General features: G+C 44.9%; 2 protein-coding genes across 4 annotated transcripts; one reads left to right on the top strand and one right to left on the bottom strand.

Moving 5' to 3' along the window:
- Nucleotides 1-188: 188 nt before the first annotated feature.
- On the top strand, nt 189-5,777 carry EEF2KMT (eukaryotic elongation factor 2 lysine methyltransferase). Its single transcript, XM_015643248.3, has 8 exons — nt 189-338; nt 409-471; nt 1,120-1,200; nt 1,401-1,502; nt 1,686-1,819; nt 3,012-3,319; nt 4,284-4,433; nt 5,196-5,777. Exons 1-8 carry the CDS (start codon nt 255-257, stop codon nt 5,294-5,296), a joined length of 1,023 nt encoding a protein of 340 aa, XP_015498734.1. The 5' UTR covers nt 189-254; the 3' UTR covers nt 5,297-5,777.
- A 1,724-nt stretch (nt 5,778-7,501) lies between these two features.
- Nucleotides 7,502-16,664, bottom strand: ALG1 (ALG1 chitobiosyldiphosphodolichol beta-mannosyltransferase). Of its 3 annotated transcripts, XM_015643247.3 has the most exons (13): nt 16,537-16,664; nt 16,385-16,462; nt 15,132-15,235; nt 14,524-14,672; nt 13,933-14,022; nt 13,181-13,291; nt 12,230-12,342; nt 11,319-11,357; nt 10,690-10,749; nt 9,871-9,981; nt 8,823-8,937; nt 8,023-8,098; nt 7,502-7,719 (listed from the first exon to the last, which is right to left on the bottom strand). In XM_015643247.3, the coding sequence occupies exons 1-13, from the start codon at nt 16,598-16,600 to the stop codon at nt 7,585-7,587; spliced, it is 1,245 nt and encodes a 414-aa protein (XP_015498733.1). In that variant the 5' UTR covers nt 16,601-16,664; the 3' UTR covers nt 7,502-7,584. The 3 variants fall into 3 exon arrangements, with proteins under 3 accessions (XP_015498733.1, XP_015498732.1, XP_018863829.1); XM_015643246.3 differs by lacking the exons at nt 16,385-16,462; nt 16,537-16,664 and having other exon boundaries at nt 15,132-15,570; XM_019008284.2 differs by lacking the exons at nt 16,385-16,462; nt 16,537-16,664 and having other exon boundaries at nt 14,524-15,036; nt 15,132-15,241.
- Between the last annotated feature and the right edge of the window lie 49 nt (nt 16,665-16,713).

Below are 16,713 nucleotides of genomic sequence, written 5' to 3' on the forward strand. Positions count from 1 at the left end.
GCGCTGTCGCTGCCCGGCTCAGGCCCGGCCCGCTGGGGCCGCAGTGGGGTGGTGGCGCCCCCTTGCGGCCCGGGCAGTTCAGTGGGGGCCCCCGGCCGTGTCCGAGGGTCGAGGGTTCGATCCCCGCTCCGGCGTTCTCTGCTTCCAGCCCGCGTCGGGCGGTGCCGCTCCGCCCTGTGGGCGGCTCCTGCTCCGGGGACTGCGCCAGGCGAGGCCGGGGACTCGCGGCCTGCCCGGCCGTGCTCTGCGGGGCCATGGCCGAGGCGCGGCCGGGGCTGGCGCTGCGCTTCCAGCGCTGGTTCCTGGCTGCGCGCCCGCTCCGCTCGCTGCCCTGGCCGGTACGGGGGGGGCCGGGCGGGGGGAGGCGGCACCGCCGCCTTGTTTATTTATTTACTTATCCTGTTTTAGGAGCTCGAACAAAGCCTACGCGCCGTGCCGGACTCCGAGCTGCTGGCGGATATTCTGCACAAGGTGAGGGACAGCTCGGAGTCACCCCCGTGCCACCGACGGGCGGTGCCAGCGCGTCCCAAAGCCCCCGGAATTGCTCGGAAATGCAGAGAGCGCTGAGCCGGTGTCGCAGTGTTTAGTTAGGCTCTGCAGAACTGCCGATTTCCTCCTCTGCTGGTATTTGGGTGTTCTTAGATCAAAATTGAGACCCGCGTGTCAGAGCACTGATGTGGTGAATGGCACCGTCAGCGTAGCTGCTCCTGGATATTCGGGGATACAGGGAATGGTGGTGCCCAAACTGTCCCTGCGGATGGAGATCACAAATCAGGCAGCAAACCAAAACAGAAAGAAGGAAGAGAAGAGAAAAGAAGGAGGAGAAAGTAAATTGGATCATTTCCACTCTTTACTCTTTTACTCATTTTCTCTTTACTCTATTGAAAATTGAGATTTTTGTTGCCACAAAAAGTAAGAAATTTTTGGCCACAGATCTGGAAACTCACAAATCTGTCAGAAATCATCCCATTTAAATTTCTGGCTTAGCATATTTTGTTCAGATTAAATTCCAATACATTTCATGGCACCCAGAGCCAATTAATGGTCCTTCTCTAGTACTTAGTGCCTTGCATAAACCCTGTCCTGGGTGATTGGTTTCCATGGCTGTTTTCATTGTAGACAATTCTTCACCCTCTGTGTGTGAAATATCCCCCTTCGGCCAAGTACAGGAGATGCTTCCTGGCTGAGCTTATCAAAAAGGTACCTCTTGCTTTTTTCAGCTTATTTTTCACTTGTTCACTTGCTCTTTGTTGTTTTTTTTTTTCTTGAAAATATCTCATGTAATACCCACCCACATCATTTAATGTAAATACACTGTACTAAAATGGGGCTTAGGGTGCAATTGTTTTGTGTTTCATGACAATGTGATGCTCAGAGCTGCCCTGTTCTCCTCCCCACAGCTTGAATCCACAGCAACTGAACCCCTGGATGAGCTCTACGAGTCACTGGCAAATGTTCTAAAAGAAGAAGAATCTACTCAGTGTTACAAGAACTACATATTGGTAAAAACTGACATTGCAATCTTCTAAACCACATTTACTCCCCCAAACTAAGCAAGAAGTGGCTTTAAAAACACCCACCCTGAAGCCTGGAGTGCTTCCTGCTTTTTTCCAGGTGTTACTATTGCTGTAAACTCTAAATCCACAGCCTGTGCTGATCCATCTTTGCTTTCCCTTGTCCTGCAGCCCACGGGGGAGTGTGTGAGCCTCTGTGAGAGCACAGCGCTGATCTCCGGGGGCACCACGGGGCTCATCACGTGGGAAGCTGCTCTGCACCTGGCCCAGTGGGCACTGCAGAACCCCAGCGTGTTCAGGGACAGGTATGGCAGCAGCAGGGCTGGAGTTATGAGGAAAGAGCTCTTCATTCCTGTAGGAACACAGAATGGTTTGGCTGGGAAGTGACATCATGCCATGGCAGGGACACCTTCCACTATCCCAGGCTGCTCCAAGCCCCGTCCAGCCTGGCCTTGGACACTTCCAGGGACCCAGGGGCAGCCACAGCTTCCCTGGGCACCCTGTGCCAGGGCCTGCCCACCCTGCCAGGGAACAGTTTCTCCCCAATATCCCATCTAGCCCAGCTCTCTGGCAGTGGGAAGACATTACTCCCTGTCTTGGCATGCAAAGTCCCTTTTCAGCTCTCCTGGAGCCCCTTTAGGCCCTGGAAGGGGCTCTGAGGTCTCCCTGAGCCTTCTCCTCTCCAGGTGAGCACCCCCAGGTCTCCCAGCCTGGCTCCAGAGCAGAGGGGCTCCAGTCCTCTGATACTGTAAGCTATACAACTGTAATTTAATAACAGAAATATTTAATAACAGACTATACACCCAAAATAATAGAAATTACGCCCTTTTGCTGCTGAGTAATTGCTGCTCTTGTCTATTCTACCAAACTTTAACCCAGGAGAGGACCTGTCAAGACATGGTTTAGGATCAATCCCTTGCAATGTGCAGTCTGACCTGCTCTGTGAGGTCAGCTGTTCAGTTTTCAGTAATTTAACTAATGACCTTCACTCCGTGGTGGGGTTCACCAAGGATTATCTACATTAGATGATTAGATGTGCAGCTCTGATCACATAATTTCTACTTTATTTATAAGCAGTCAAGATGAGCAAGGGCTTTTGAGGAAAGATAATTAATAATAATGAAGCTCACAGGGGAAGGAACTGTGCTGCTCAGTTTCTGTTTCTCACCACTGACTAAAAACTGGAAAGCCAGCTCAGGTGGAAACAACTGTGCTGCAGATGGCTAAAGCCAGGTGGGAATGTCTCTCATCCCTGTGGTGGGAATGTTTGTGCCTTACAGGAATCAGCATTTCAGCTAATTAATTTTGTGCTGACAGTTCCACCCTCAGTTATTCCCAACTCTCTAGTTGCTTGGGACAAAGGTTAGATTGTGGATGGTTCGCTCAAAAATTATTGTAATTATCTGGAACTGATTTTACCTTTAATTATATTTAGAATGTTTTGATTTCCAACTCAGTGCAGAGTCCTGATAGTACTTTTTACTCCTTTACCCTCAGGACAATCCTGGAATTAGGGAGTGGGATTGGTTTCACTGGAATTGCCATCTGCAAAAGCTGCCAACCCAGGAGATTCATATTTAGTGACTGCCACCCCCAAGTTCTCAGACAGCTGGGAGAAAACATCCGGCTAAACGGCTTCATCCCGGAGCCTGACATGACCTGGAGCATCCAAACAGAGTCCCAAGGACAGAAGGTGGAAGGAGAGAAGTGCCAAAACCCAAAAGTGATTGTTGCTGAGCTTGACTGGAGCTCAGTGACAGAAAAACAACTGCTGGGTGTCAGAGCTGATGTTGTCATTGCAGCAGGTACTGCACCCACTCACGGGGAGCAGGGATGGGGAGGGCTCAGCAACCCTGGCAGCCTCTTGAGGAATAACAAAAAACAACCTCAGACCTTGTCTTGGACTTGTCTGTGTATAAATTTAGAGGGAGTTTATTAAAAATCCAAACATGGAAAACCTAGTGGATGATAGTGGTGATCCCCAGTGAGAGCAGAATGTCTCAGCTGTAGGTCTTACACCTGATTTGGAGCTTTGCAAAGAAAAGCCAGAGACTCCAGGTGCAAAAAGGGTTGATCCCTTGTGCACCTGTGGGTGATACCTTGGATGCCAAAATTACTTTGACATCCAAGATATTACAGGATGCAGTGAATGGGAATTCTATAAAATGAAGTCACTGCACAGTCCTAATGCCAATGACACTGCTCAGTGCCCAGACCAGCCCCAGCAGAAGGCAAGAACTGAGGGTCATTGACATCTCTCTGCTATTTGCTGTTCCTCAGTGCAGCAGGATGTGCCCTGAGCACACTGCAGCACGAGTTACTGCAGTGGTGCACAAATCTGGGCATCTCTGTGTAGGAAACAACCCCCTCTGAGCATCAGCATTCTGCTCCCCTTGGTGTTCACTGACCTCACACCACCATTTCTGCTCTCCAGGGACTGACTCCAGATGAAAACTTCTGCAAGTCCTTGGCATCAGCCTCTAAACCTCTCATTTCAAACAAGGCAGGTTTGTTTTGCCAGGGGCAGTGGGAACAGAGCACCAACACTCAGTGGTTTTTGCTGCTTCCCTTAGGATGGGCTTAAATAAAATATCTGACAATCCATTTACAAAAAGGAGCACTGATTTTTAGTGATGAGGGCATAGCCCATAAAATAACAATATTCTCCTGCACTGTGAAGATTGTATTTCTGCTTTGCAGTTTTTATTCTGTTTTTTGCTCAGTTCTCAATAAATATTGTATGTTTCTTTTTTTTCTTTTTTTTGGTAGATGTGGTATATGATCCTGAGATAATTTTGGCCCTCATTGGGATGCTGCAGAAACTCTCCACCTCCAGAGCAGACAGGAAAGCTCCTGAGGTGTTCATTGCCTCCACAATCCGAAATCCAGACACGTTTCAGCTGTTCCAGGCTGAGTTGGGTGGGTGCCTGTTCCATGAAGTGTTCAATAGTTTTGCATTTTTGCCTCTTTCCCCATTACTTGTTCTGTGGTAGAGAGAAGCAGGAGCATTGTCCAAGAGCAGCAGCTTCTGCTCCTGGATGTCTTCAGGAGCTTGGAGCTCACCTTTAGGCACATCCTGGCTATCACAGCTCACATCTGCCAGGGGTGATTTGTAAGTCTGGTGCCAATAGGAAAGTAAAAAAAGGTTTAAGCCTAAAGGAGGGAGCCATCAGTGCTGCACTGTCACAGTGATAACATCTGAGATGCAGCCTGAAGCCTTTATCTTATCTTATGTTCTTTGAGGGTTAAAACCTCCAGCAGAGATTAAATAGAGATTTGGGGATTTTTCTTCATATACACTTCTAAAGCTGATCCTTTGCAGTCTCTTTGCTGTTCAGCTGGTGTTCACCAATTGGAACTGATGATCCTTGTGGGTTCCTTCAGCTTAGGATATTCTGTGAAATTCTGGTTAATTCACAAAGTGACACTGAGTGTTCAGCAGAGGCATTAATAGGATTTTTATAAAAACTCTGATAAGCATTTGTCTGTCAATGACAGCATGTTAAACACAAGAACTTGTCATGCAACTTTTGCTCTCCATTTCATTAAGCATAAATAAAATTATATAAATATTTAAAAGGATATTAAAATACATTAAAATATTAACTTTATTTAATATTATATTGAAATTATAAAATTTATATAAATATTAAGCATAAATATAAAAATCTCTTTTCACAGATAAAGTTGGCATCAGGTGGCAGATGATTCCAGCCCACAGCAGCTGTAATTTTCTCTATGATGTGCAGCCAGATGTAACTATTCTACAGCTATTTATATAGGCTTGGCAAACAGAACTGGAATTTTGAGACCAACAGGAGCTGTCTCAGCCTTGTCACAAGATTATCCTGAATTCTGGAAATGAGGTTCTGAGGATACAACTGTACACATGGACACTGGAGTCCTTCCTTCCCCTCATTCCCAGCTTGGATCTGAGCCTGCTGCTGCCCCTGGGAAGTGACTGAACCTCAAGCAGCAGAAACCAAAAAGCCCCAGTCACACTTCACTTCTGATTTTGTAGAAGACAACAGAATTCAAGTTGGGGGTGTTTTGTGTTGTGATTTGTAAATACTGGGGGCAACCTGCAGGATCACAGGATGAGCAGCTCACACAGACAAGGGAGCAAAATAATGTTTCAGAGTAATTAGTGGGTTTTGATTCTAAAACCAGCTGTAATTGTCTACTCTGGTCTTTTATGTCTGTACATACTTGCAGTTTGGGTTAGCTTAAAAACCCCCAATAAAACAGTGACCAGTACCTGTAGTTGTGTCCCAGGATGACTCTGCTGTAAGAGCAGGTCACAGACTGCTGTAAATCAGGTGCATCTTTACTCTGCAGGGATGACAAGTCAGAATTGATGTTCCTTTCTCTCCCATAAGAACTGCCACTTCCACAGTGGCTGCTGGGAATCCGTCCCCTCAGGCTGGGAATGGAAAAGGAATCACTGCACACAGCAGTGCTCCAGGTATCCTGCAAAGAGGGACTGAGCTCCCCTGCTCTGGAACTTTCCACCACCCGTTAATCCTTCTCTTGTTGGGCAGCATTGGCCCTGAAGCAGAAAAATCAAAGTGCTGCTCGTTTTTCTCTTTTGACTTTTCTCTATTAAAAACTACTTAAAAACTTCAACCTCCTCCTCCTCCTGTAGTAATGGAGAGAAAAGTGATGATACCTAACTTGAAACCTGAAGAATCTTATTCTTCAAGCTAAAGGAGGCCATGACTGATGGGATCAAGCAGAAAAAACCCCAGCCCAGGTTTTGGTTCCCTGTCCCTAAAAAGAAAGAACTTAAAGGTGTTATTTCCAGAGTAAACACAAACTGGCAGCCCTTATCTCCCCTTACACAAAATTCAAGTCAAAGGTTCTATACAGAGGTCATTTTGGATCTAAAAAGATCTATTATAGGAAGAGGAAACATCTCTAAAGCTTTTGGCATTACTGTTTAATTAGAGAAGTGCCTGATTTACCTCCATGCGCACAGGACTGGCCAAACCCCTAGACAGGATTTTGACTGAAAACAGGAACAAAACCCACTAAAAATTGGCAAATCAGTCTTTATGGATCATTCTTCCATCAATAAGCTTGATGTTTTGCCAAATTCCTGCAGTAAAACACCTCGGCTCTTTTTTCACCTTTTCTCTTTTGACAAAAGCAGATAGTCAATAGTTGCTCAGTTTAAAATTTCTGGTGCAGAACCCACTGTCCTCACCTCCCACCCTGAGGTGCCCTCAGGAGCTGTCAGGAGCAGTAAACACAGTCCAAACCAAGCACATTTACCAATGACTGATATCTATTTTATCATCAAGAAGGTGATGAAAAATATCTTGTAAGCATTAGGCTTGCATGTGAATACTGAGCTTAATAAAAAGCTGAAGGCTGTGCCTGAGTAAACACAAAGTAAATAAGTTCTACATACTTGGTTCATATATTTTGGGTTTATTTTTTTCCCTTTCTTGTTCATCTGTTCAAGAAGAGATGAATTTTATGTTTTTTCCCAAGGTAAATTGGCACATTAATTTCAGAGTACAAGGAGAACACTCACTGCAAGCTCTGCTTGCTCCAAGTGCCCAGTAAAGCTGTCACACAACAGTGCTGTGCATCCACACTCTTGCACACACTGTCAAAAGGAAAAACAACTGGAAAACAAAATGGTTCTTTGCCAATAAAACCACAGAGGATGATATTAAGTGCTTGGGCAATTAACTGGCCATCGAATTGACCAGCTGAAGTGAAACAACTTAAATGAAAAGCATCTGCCATATGCCAAAAAAAACTGTACCCAAATCACCTACTGAAGTGCTGACTGTACAGGAGGTAAAGCTGCTAATAGCTTCTATCTGTATTCAAGGATCTTCACCAAAAAGGGACCTTCAAGCAGCACAGGTCACACAACAAACAACCTCAGCACCTTCAGCACCTCTTACTCCCCAGGAAACCGTAAAGGAAGAGCGTGAGCCCTGTTCCAAGATGAAGGAGTTAGAAACTGTAAGTGCAGACAATACAAAGTGTTTATTCACTGTTTCCCAAATCTCTGCAGCTGCAGGGATGTGTCTGACAGCCTCCCTCCCCCCAGTCATTCCTTGTTCCCCAGCAAGGGAAGCACAGTCTGCTCCCAGCTCTGGTCCCAGCGCAGTTGTCGCGATGCTCGCAGGTTCTCTCGGAAGCTGTGGAGTTTCCCTTCCAGGCTAGGGAAATCCAAGAAAAGCATCTGTAATTTAAAAAGCAAAACCACAGGCAAATAACTATCATGTTCCATTTCAGGCTCATTCCAGCCTCCACAATACTAACCCTCAACTACAGCTGCAGTTCTGGGCTCTGGCCTCACAAAGGGAGAACAAGGCCAATATTCGAAAGGTTCACATTTAAATATAAGTGAGGCAAACAATGCCCCCCAGGCCAGGCAGCACCTTGTGAGAATGCAAAACACATGGGTGATGCTCAGAACTGCTGCTCACACAGTGGCACGCCTGGGGTTATTTCTAGGGGGAAAGAAATCAGGCAGAGCCTTTACCTTCAGTTGTTCTGCGAGTTCCTTCGAGTCCCTGAATATCAAACCGTTCTCATTGTGTTTCACCAGTTCGTGTAAACTGTGAAAAAAAGTCACAGAAGGAAAGCTGTGGCAAAAAGCAGCGAGTGGGACATTTTCAATATTGCACAATGACACCCAAAGGGACCAAAGCAGGATATCTGTACCATTATGGCCCCAGATGGCACAAGCCTGACATAATGGAATTAAACAGGCAGTTTTAAACAGTTAAAGACTTCTTCTCCTGTCTATGTCAGACTAAATCAAACACAACTGTACCAAAGGACCCTCATTCTGTCTTTGGGCCACTCATCTGGACATCCATTAAAAACCAGGGCAATGATCTACTTTAAAGCTAGATATTTTTTTTCCCACAAGGAAAATCTGTCCATGATCCATCATGAAATCTTCACAGAGAATTTATCTTCTTTTACAAAGCTTTGTTTTCCCAAAGGACCATAAATTCCAAGAATGCCCATGCACACACTCAGCCTTTCACTGAACAAATGTGTCTTTGCAGAAGAAAGCTTTTTTTAAAATTAAATATATGGAAACAATGGAATACAGGGATATTTTAAGGCAAGTGCTTGCATTAAATGTTCCTGATTTTGTAGAAATAAGTATTAACTTTTAAACTGAAAGCAACCTTGATTTCTATCTTATTGAATTTTGACATTACAAAATACAGGAATCTCACTGAATTCCTGCAGTAGCTGCTGAACTCTGGCTTTGTAAGAATATTGTTTTATGTGATACCTTGGAGCTGTAACAGAATAACCTCTTACCATTCAAAATGAATTGCACACACAGGTAAACAGCAGCCAAACATATCCACCACCTTCATGGGCAAATCCAAACCACTGGAGGATTTATGGAGACACACCCCCAGGTCTGCTGAGCCTGAAAAACCAACACAGCACAGTCTGAACTCTCTGAAAGCAGCTCCTCCTGCAATCCTTTACTTCTGTCCTGCTTTGGATGGTGTAAGTGAAACTTTCAACTACACAGACACAATTTCAAGCAATCAGGGAAAAAAATAAAGCACAGGTTGTTTTGGGACTTAAAATGGTTATGTTATAGAAAAGTAATAAATGAGTGCATGTTAAATTAAAGGAGATTTTGAAGTTTTATGTATCTTAAAACAGCCTTTCTGCCTCTTAGTCTGCTAAGAATGGGTAAGTGAAGGCAAATCCCATCACAATCCAATCAGGATACACTGCATGGCTCACTTCTGACCTCTCCCAGCTGAAGTCAGCTCAAACAGAGGAATTACAGTGTGGTTTTACAGACATTATGTTCATTATTTGAAAAGGAACAAATAAATTGTGTTTTATAGCCACATAAATTGTCAGGCTCTAACCCTGCAGAATGAAGATCACATTCAATATGTATTTTATAACTCTATTACTCCCACTTTATGCTGTTGCAATGAAGATGCTGAGGGAATAACATTCCAATGACATGTTAATTTAGAATTTCAGCTACTTTTGGTTGCTCAGCCAACAACTTTCTCATTCCATTTGCTGGAGTGACCCTGAAATGAAAGTAGAACCTGCACAGGTACCTGTATTTCAGCACAGCTGGAAAAAACAAAGAGTGCAAAGAGCAGGCTGAAAAAACAACACAGCTCCTTCTTAGGAAAACAGGGAAAAGCCAGCCAGAGGAATTAAACAGCTTTTCTGTAATGAGTCAAATCCATGAATATCCTGTCACTAACCAGCAATATTCCTGACTATATTCTCCCAGCTTCTGTGCAGCCTGCACCAGCCCCCTGCAACTGTGCCAAGCTGTTTCCCACACATCCTCAAGCCTTTTCCATCATCCACTATTTACCAAGCAGAAGAGGGTAATCCTCAGCTTCCAGCCATGGTGTACAGATCTGGATATGCTTAAAGTGCAGTTTTTGGATCAGTCCATTGTAGTAATCTTTTAGAGGTCCTTTACCTGTTTAAAACAGAAAAAATACTTTATCAAGATGAGTGAAAACAGTGTGGTCTATGAAATACCAGCCCCTGTTGGATCAGGTGCACAATCAGGACACAACACTTGTAGTACCCTAAAAAAATATGGAAAATCTAAGTTCCCTTGAAAGCAATGTGCACCTGGACTTCTCTTCCTCAGTATTTCAATGAGTTTTCCATCAATGTAGAATCATGGAGCTTTTAAGGTTGGAAAAGGCCTCTCAGATCAAGTCCAACTGTTCCCCAGCACTGCCAGGGCAAACACTGACCCCAAGTGCCACATCCACATGGCTTTAAATTCCTCCAGGGATGGGGATTCCACCACTGCCCTGGGCAGCTGTGCCAGTGCCTGACCACCCTTTCCATGAAGGAATTCTCCCAGTAGCCAGTCTAAACCTCCCCTGGCACAGCTTGAGGCTGCTTCCTCTGACATTGCTTTGGCAGCATCATCTCAACTTTGACCTTAGATTGTTTTTAATGCAAAGCTGGAGCAGACAGGGACGCTGTTTAAAGATGTGCCATAAGTGGTGGATGGTGCAATAACTCAGCTATAAATCACTGTCCTTATAACCAGACACAAAGACAGCAGTCCCTTCTCTCTCCCACCAGCAACAGAAGAGTCAGCAGAGAACAAAAGTGACAACTAAACCTTCTGTTAGCACTGAAAGAATTGTAACACAAACATTCTTACCTGTTATGACACACACTAAAGCTGGAAGCTTGGCTCCCTCCTCGATAAACCTCTCATAATCTGGAGAAGATAAAACACTGATCAGAGCTCAGAAATCTCAGGGTGCTTGTCTGAAGAGTGGTGACAGTGCATTAATTATTGAGCTTCCCACTACAAGCAATTTCCTTACAAGCATGTATTAGTAACACAGCAGTAAATTCAGCAGTGTTAACATTTACAGATTTCTACAGAAATAAATCAGGCTGTTTATGCATGAAGCATTTCTTCAACTGCTCCCCAATCAGTTGCTTCAATAGATCAATTTGGAATTGCAGCTACAAAGTCTACAGTATAAGACAATGTATTCCCTCCCTTCCCATTAGCAGATACCTGTGGAGAGTAGGTGTAATAGCTCAGAAAATAAAGCTGCAGTTTAGCAGCCAGTTAGATATTTAATTTCCCCTGACAACTCCTCTAATTTAATTGAGATGTTGCGCTGCTGTATTTTAATTACTAATCTGAAATTAGTGCTAATTAATCAAATACAACTGCTTTTTCACCTGAATATGGAAGCACTGCTCTTTAGCAAAACTATTTTTAAGTGTCCAAAGACCTCTTTGAAAAAGTGAGATCAATTCCTTCATACCAACCTTCCAAAGCTCTTAAAAGGACTGAGAAGTCTTCATCCTCTGAAAGAGAAGACTTTTATTAATGACATTCATATTTCTACCCTTTTTAATTTTTATCTTTAAATAACAATTGAGATTTTCCTCACCTTCACCTACACAATTTAAATACAGACCATGCACTCAAAGGTTAAGTGCATAGTCTGTACTTAAAGATTACTGTTTACTAGAATGTGCTATTAAAAATCTCCCAGTTTATTTTCATAAATAAAAGTCCATAACCATGCACAGTGTTTATTTATTTCCCTTGTTGACAATATGACAAACACTGTACAACTTCAAAGCTATCAAGTTAAAATTTTCTAGTTTCTAAAACTGAGAATTAAGTCTAAAAACTGCCCTGATTATTCAAAGATAAAGACAATTCTGCCCATGGTCACTGGTGATGGATTTATTTCCAGTCTCTGTTCCCTTCCTCATACAGAGGGAAAAAATATACATAATTATGTGATGAGCATCATCAGAAATCATGGAATCACAAATTGCTTTGGGTTGATGGGACCTTAAAGCTCATCTCTTCCCAGTCCCTTGCCATAGGCAGAGACACTTCAGGGTGCAGGGTGCTCAGTAAGGAATAAATATTTGAGTTTCTTAATCTGTTTTACATCACCATGCAAGACAGTGTGTCTAGAATGAAAGCTAAAAAAAGCAAGTAGGAAATCTCTTTTAATCATTCTTAAAGTTGAGCTTTATAATTAAAACACAACTTCTAAAAAACCATTCATTTGTAGCATTATGTAAGTTACACAACATTTAGTTGCATCATACACATCTTGTCTTCAAATCCTTCCATGAAAACAAAGGACAAACATAACTTCAACTGGGAGAAAATACAAACAGCTCTATTTTTATGAAAAATAAAACTGCTTCCCAACCTGTCCAGCTGGTGCTGCTGATGAGAAGGGCTGGCCGGCCCTTGGTCTTCAGCACATTCCCACTTTTCCCGTCCCTCTCCGTGAAGGCTGATCTGTGGGCACTGAGCTCTGTACTATGGAAACACAACTTCCTGAGGATGAGCTACACACACAGCCAGCAACAGCAGGGAACACTCTGCTTAACTGGCACGAATTTCCACACATTTGGCTTCAGATTTGCTGATCAACTCGTCTAGAAATGGAATCATTACATTACAGAAATACCAGGACAGGGCAGGCCATTTTTCCCTCTTTCCTGCTGCTATAGGCACAATTCCACTTTCCAACCAAATGTTTTCCTTCACAAGTTGAGCAGAGTCAGCCTCCCTTACCACAGCCTGTCTCACACTTAGTACAGCACAGAGGCCAACAGCACATTTATTCAACTAAACTCAAAACCTACACATTTTGAGCTGGGCATTTCCAAAAAATCCCACCATGCACTGTGGATTTCACTTCTTTTTCAAGCCTTAGTTTGGTGAAGTTAACTCCCTGGTACATCTGCTACAGGTGACATCCTGAAGTCCAGAGGGGAGTGTTTAACACTTGGACCAAGATCCTGAAGGCTCTCCACAGTAATTAAGGAAGGGATGCTATTAAGGAAGCATCCAAACATTGCAGTGTGTGTCAGTGGGATGCAGACAACTGCAGAGCTCCACCCTCCACAATCTTCAGAGATTGCCTCAGTGCTTATGGCAACTTCTTTAAAAACAAAACACTTCTACTACTTGTGTTACCACAGCTCCATCATCACACTTCTTCTGGCCTCTCCTAGTGAGAAATAAGGCGACTCAGTGCCCCCTGTGCCTGCTGTGAGTCAGAATATCCCACACAAGTATTTCTGGTAATTTAAGTGCCACAACTCCCTGTCCCTGGGTTAAGGACTGCAGGGGCAGCTGCACTTGCACATACCGTGGTTTGAAAGGCTCGTAGTCTTTGGCAAGTTTCATGTACAGGTTGTGTTGGAGGTCTAATGGAGTTTCCTTAAAATAAGATGCTGGTTTGTCATACAAAGTTACAGCCCTGGGAGGAAAAAAATGTGCAGCTTAAATAAGATACAGATGTAGCAACATGCAGATGGTACAGTGACAGGCTGCAACTATGTAATCAGAAAGAAATAAACTAAATCAACACAACAAAGTAATTAATTTTTTTACTCTTACAACATCCTGTATTCCTGAAGTTTGCTGGAACACACCAAGGTGGACACAACTTACAAAGAACTCCTTTCTTGTGTGCTTATTCTAGGGGTGAAATGCATCTGTAAAAACTGCAGACATCACTGTCCTGATTTTCAAACTTACTCCATAACTGCCTCTGAGCAACTCTGATCTTGAAGCCCTCAAGACAAGCTGGCAGGCCAGAGTAATCATTAAAATCCCAGTGATATCTGTCCCACTCTGACTCCACAGGCAACCTGCAGCAAACTTCCATGGCTCCTGGACTGCCACCTCCATCAATGCAGTGATAGTTCAGAGGGATAATGAACATCCCTGAATGCCCACACTGCACTGGCCCATCACAAAACTGAGCTGATGTTTTTCTGTGGTGACAGATGAGCTCAGGGGAGCTGCTTTTGTAAGATCCCTCTGAATCCTGAATCCTCAGGGATCTGTTCCTTCACTTAGCACACACTACTAAATTGTCTGAGGCACATGACTTACTTTATCTTGAAATTCACCCAGAGATCTTTTTTCATGGCATCAGTGACACACAGGTTATAGTCAGACAAGCGCCCAAAAAGCTTTTCATACCTGACAAAAATGAAATGTCAGTCAGAAACTACAGGCAGGCACTTGCAGCAACTGTCCCCAGCACCCATGCTTGATGAAAGCCAAATAAAACCCAAAGAAACCCAACTGCCCCCAGAACTGAAATCTGACAGCCAATTTTTGATCAACTCCTAGTCTCCAAAGCCTTTAAAAACTTTAACTACACATAACCAATTATATTCAGCAAGGAGCTATTCAAAGAAGAGCTGGAGTGTAAAGCAGCATTAGAGAATAAAAAACCCAGGGCATATAAAGCAATTTCAGTAACAATATCAACATTTGCATATGTACATAAAAGCAACCTGCCTACTTCCTGCAACTCCCCTCCCACGTGTTCAACAAAGCAGCTGCAGAACAGAAACCAGTTTTAAACAGCAAAGCCCAGAAACCCCTCCCTGTGCCAATTATGTTCTCCCCACTGGCCTCCATTCTGAATTCCACCAAGGCATGCCATTAATAAAGAGCAGAAATGACTGTACAAACCATTTTGCAATCAGCACCAGTGGGTGGTTCCTCCCGTGGCTCAGGCTCATGATGGTGTATCCATAGTTGTGCCAATCAATGATGAGTTTGCTCCCCCACCACAGCCCTGCCACCCAGGCAACAGCTATACTGGGCAAGCCTGGGGGATTCTGCTCAAAAACAAAACCAAAATAGCACAAGACTGTGGCCAAGTGACAAACACAAAGCAACTACCAGAAACAAAAAATCAAATTTGTATCACCTTAAAGGAGTTTCATGAACAGAGACTGTTTGTATTCACTTATGAACACTGGCAGATACTTCTAATTTAACCCTAAGATCAAGATCAAAATTCCCCTCCAATAAAGACATCAACAATTCAAGTAAGATTTATTCCTTACTACTACCCATGGCAATGAAGTTTGAAAGCATAACTAACAGGAAAAGAAAATGACTTGTTAACAGACAAATCAAAGTTTAGAGCCAAAAAATACCTGGATACAGGTTTACACCACTGATGAGGCCAGTTCAGTTCTGAAATAATTAGAGCAACATCTGAGATGACTAAAAATGCCCTGTAATATAGCACTATTTATTTTTACTGAAATTAGTCCCAACACAAAATGTACCTGAAGAAGAATATAGGATGGCTGATCTATCCTCAGCAACGTGTACAGTAACTGCACTGACTGCACGAGCACCTTTAGGACATACTGGAAAAGCTTTGGACCCACTGCAAAGTGACAGAAAAACAAGAATATTAGAGCTTTCCCCACAGAAATGTGAACATCAGAACCAGCCAGCTCTGCAGAGACAGGGTAACAACATGAAAATGGACACCTGTTCAATAACTTTACCAATGACCTGGGTATGTGATTGAGTGCAGCAAGTTTGGAGATGGCACCAAGTTGGGTGGGATTGTCAATCTGCTTGAGGGAAGGAAGGCTCTGCAGAGGGATCTGGATGGGTTGGGTCATTCCAAGGCAAACACTGAGGGGCTGGAGCGTGTCCAGGGAAGGGAACAGAGCTGGGAAGGGACTGGAGCAGCAGCAGCAGCTGAGGGAGCTGGGAAAGGGGCTCAGCCTGGAGAAAAGGAGGCTCAGGGGGTCCTTGTGGCTCTGCACAGCTCCCTGACAGGAGGGGACAGCCGGGGGGAGTTGGGCTCTGCTCCCAGGGAACAGGGACAGGAGAAGGAACAGCCTCAAGTTCTGCCAGGGGAAGTTTTGGCTGAATATTGGGAAAATTTCTTCACTGAAAGGGTGGTCAGGGGTCATCATTCCTGGAGGGATTTAAAAGTGGATGTAGCACTTGGAGACATGGGTCAGTAGTAGCCTTGGCATTGCTGGGAAAATGGTTGAACTCAATGTTCATAGAGAGCTTTTCCAACCTTTGTGATTTTATTCTATGATCACTATAAAGCTATGTAAACATCTCGTGATCCCTACAAATTCTCTTTCTGTATTTTGTACGGAAAGAAATCCTACACTCATTGAATGGCTTTGGTTGGAAAGGCCTTTCAGGCTCATCTCATTCCACCTCCTGCCGTGGGCAGGGACAATTTCCACTATCCCAGGTTGCTCCAAGTTCTGTCCAACCCGGCCTTGGACACTTCCAGGGATGGGAAGGCCACAGCTTCTCTGGGCAACAGGGGTAAAACAAGGTGGGGGAGGAAGAGGTAGAATGAAAATAATTTCCACATTTCACTCTGCATGTGAACAGCACCAGAGTACCGGCAGGTGTTTAATTCCATCGGCTCCTGTTTAACAGAGAAAGGGAGACACGAGTGTGGAGCGGTGGGTGCGGCGGGGCTGGTCCGGCACACGCTGCGGGCTCCTTATGGTGCCACACACCCCGCTCCCCCCGCTGCCCGGCCCGCACGCACCTCGCAGCCCGCGCAGCTCCGCCACGGGCACCAGCCGGACGTTCTCGCTGTGCAGCACGTCCCGGTGCGGCCGGCTCTCTGCGGGGGGAGAGCCCGGTCAGCGCTGCGGCCGCCCCGCCCGGCCCGCGTTCCCCCGGCCGCCCCTCACTCACGGAGGTAGCCCAGCAGAGCGACCGAGCGCCCGTGCCGGGCCAGCGCCAACGCGTGGTACTGCATCCGCGGGCTGCGGCCCAGGTCTCCCAGCACGGCCACGCACACCCGGCCCGCGCCGCCCGCCCGCCGCCGCCGCCGCCGCCGCCACAGCAGCAGAAACAGCAGAGCCGCCGCCG

Source organism: Parus major, chromosome 14, assembly GCF_001522545.3.
Source record: "Parus major isolate Abel chromosome 14, Parus_major1.1, whole genome shotgun sequence".
In the NCBI taxonomy this organism is placed as follows: Eukaryota; Metazoa; Chordata; class Aves; order Passeriformes; family Paridae; genus Parus; species Parus major.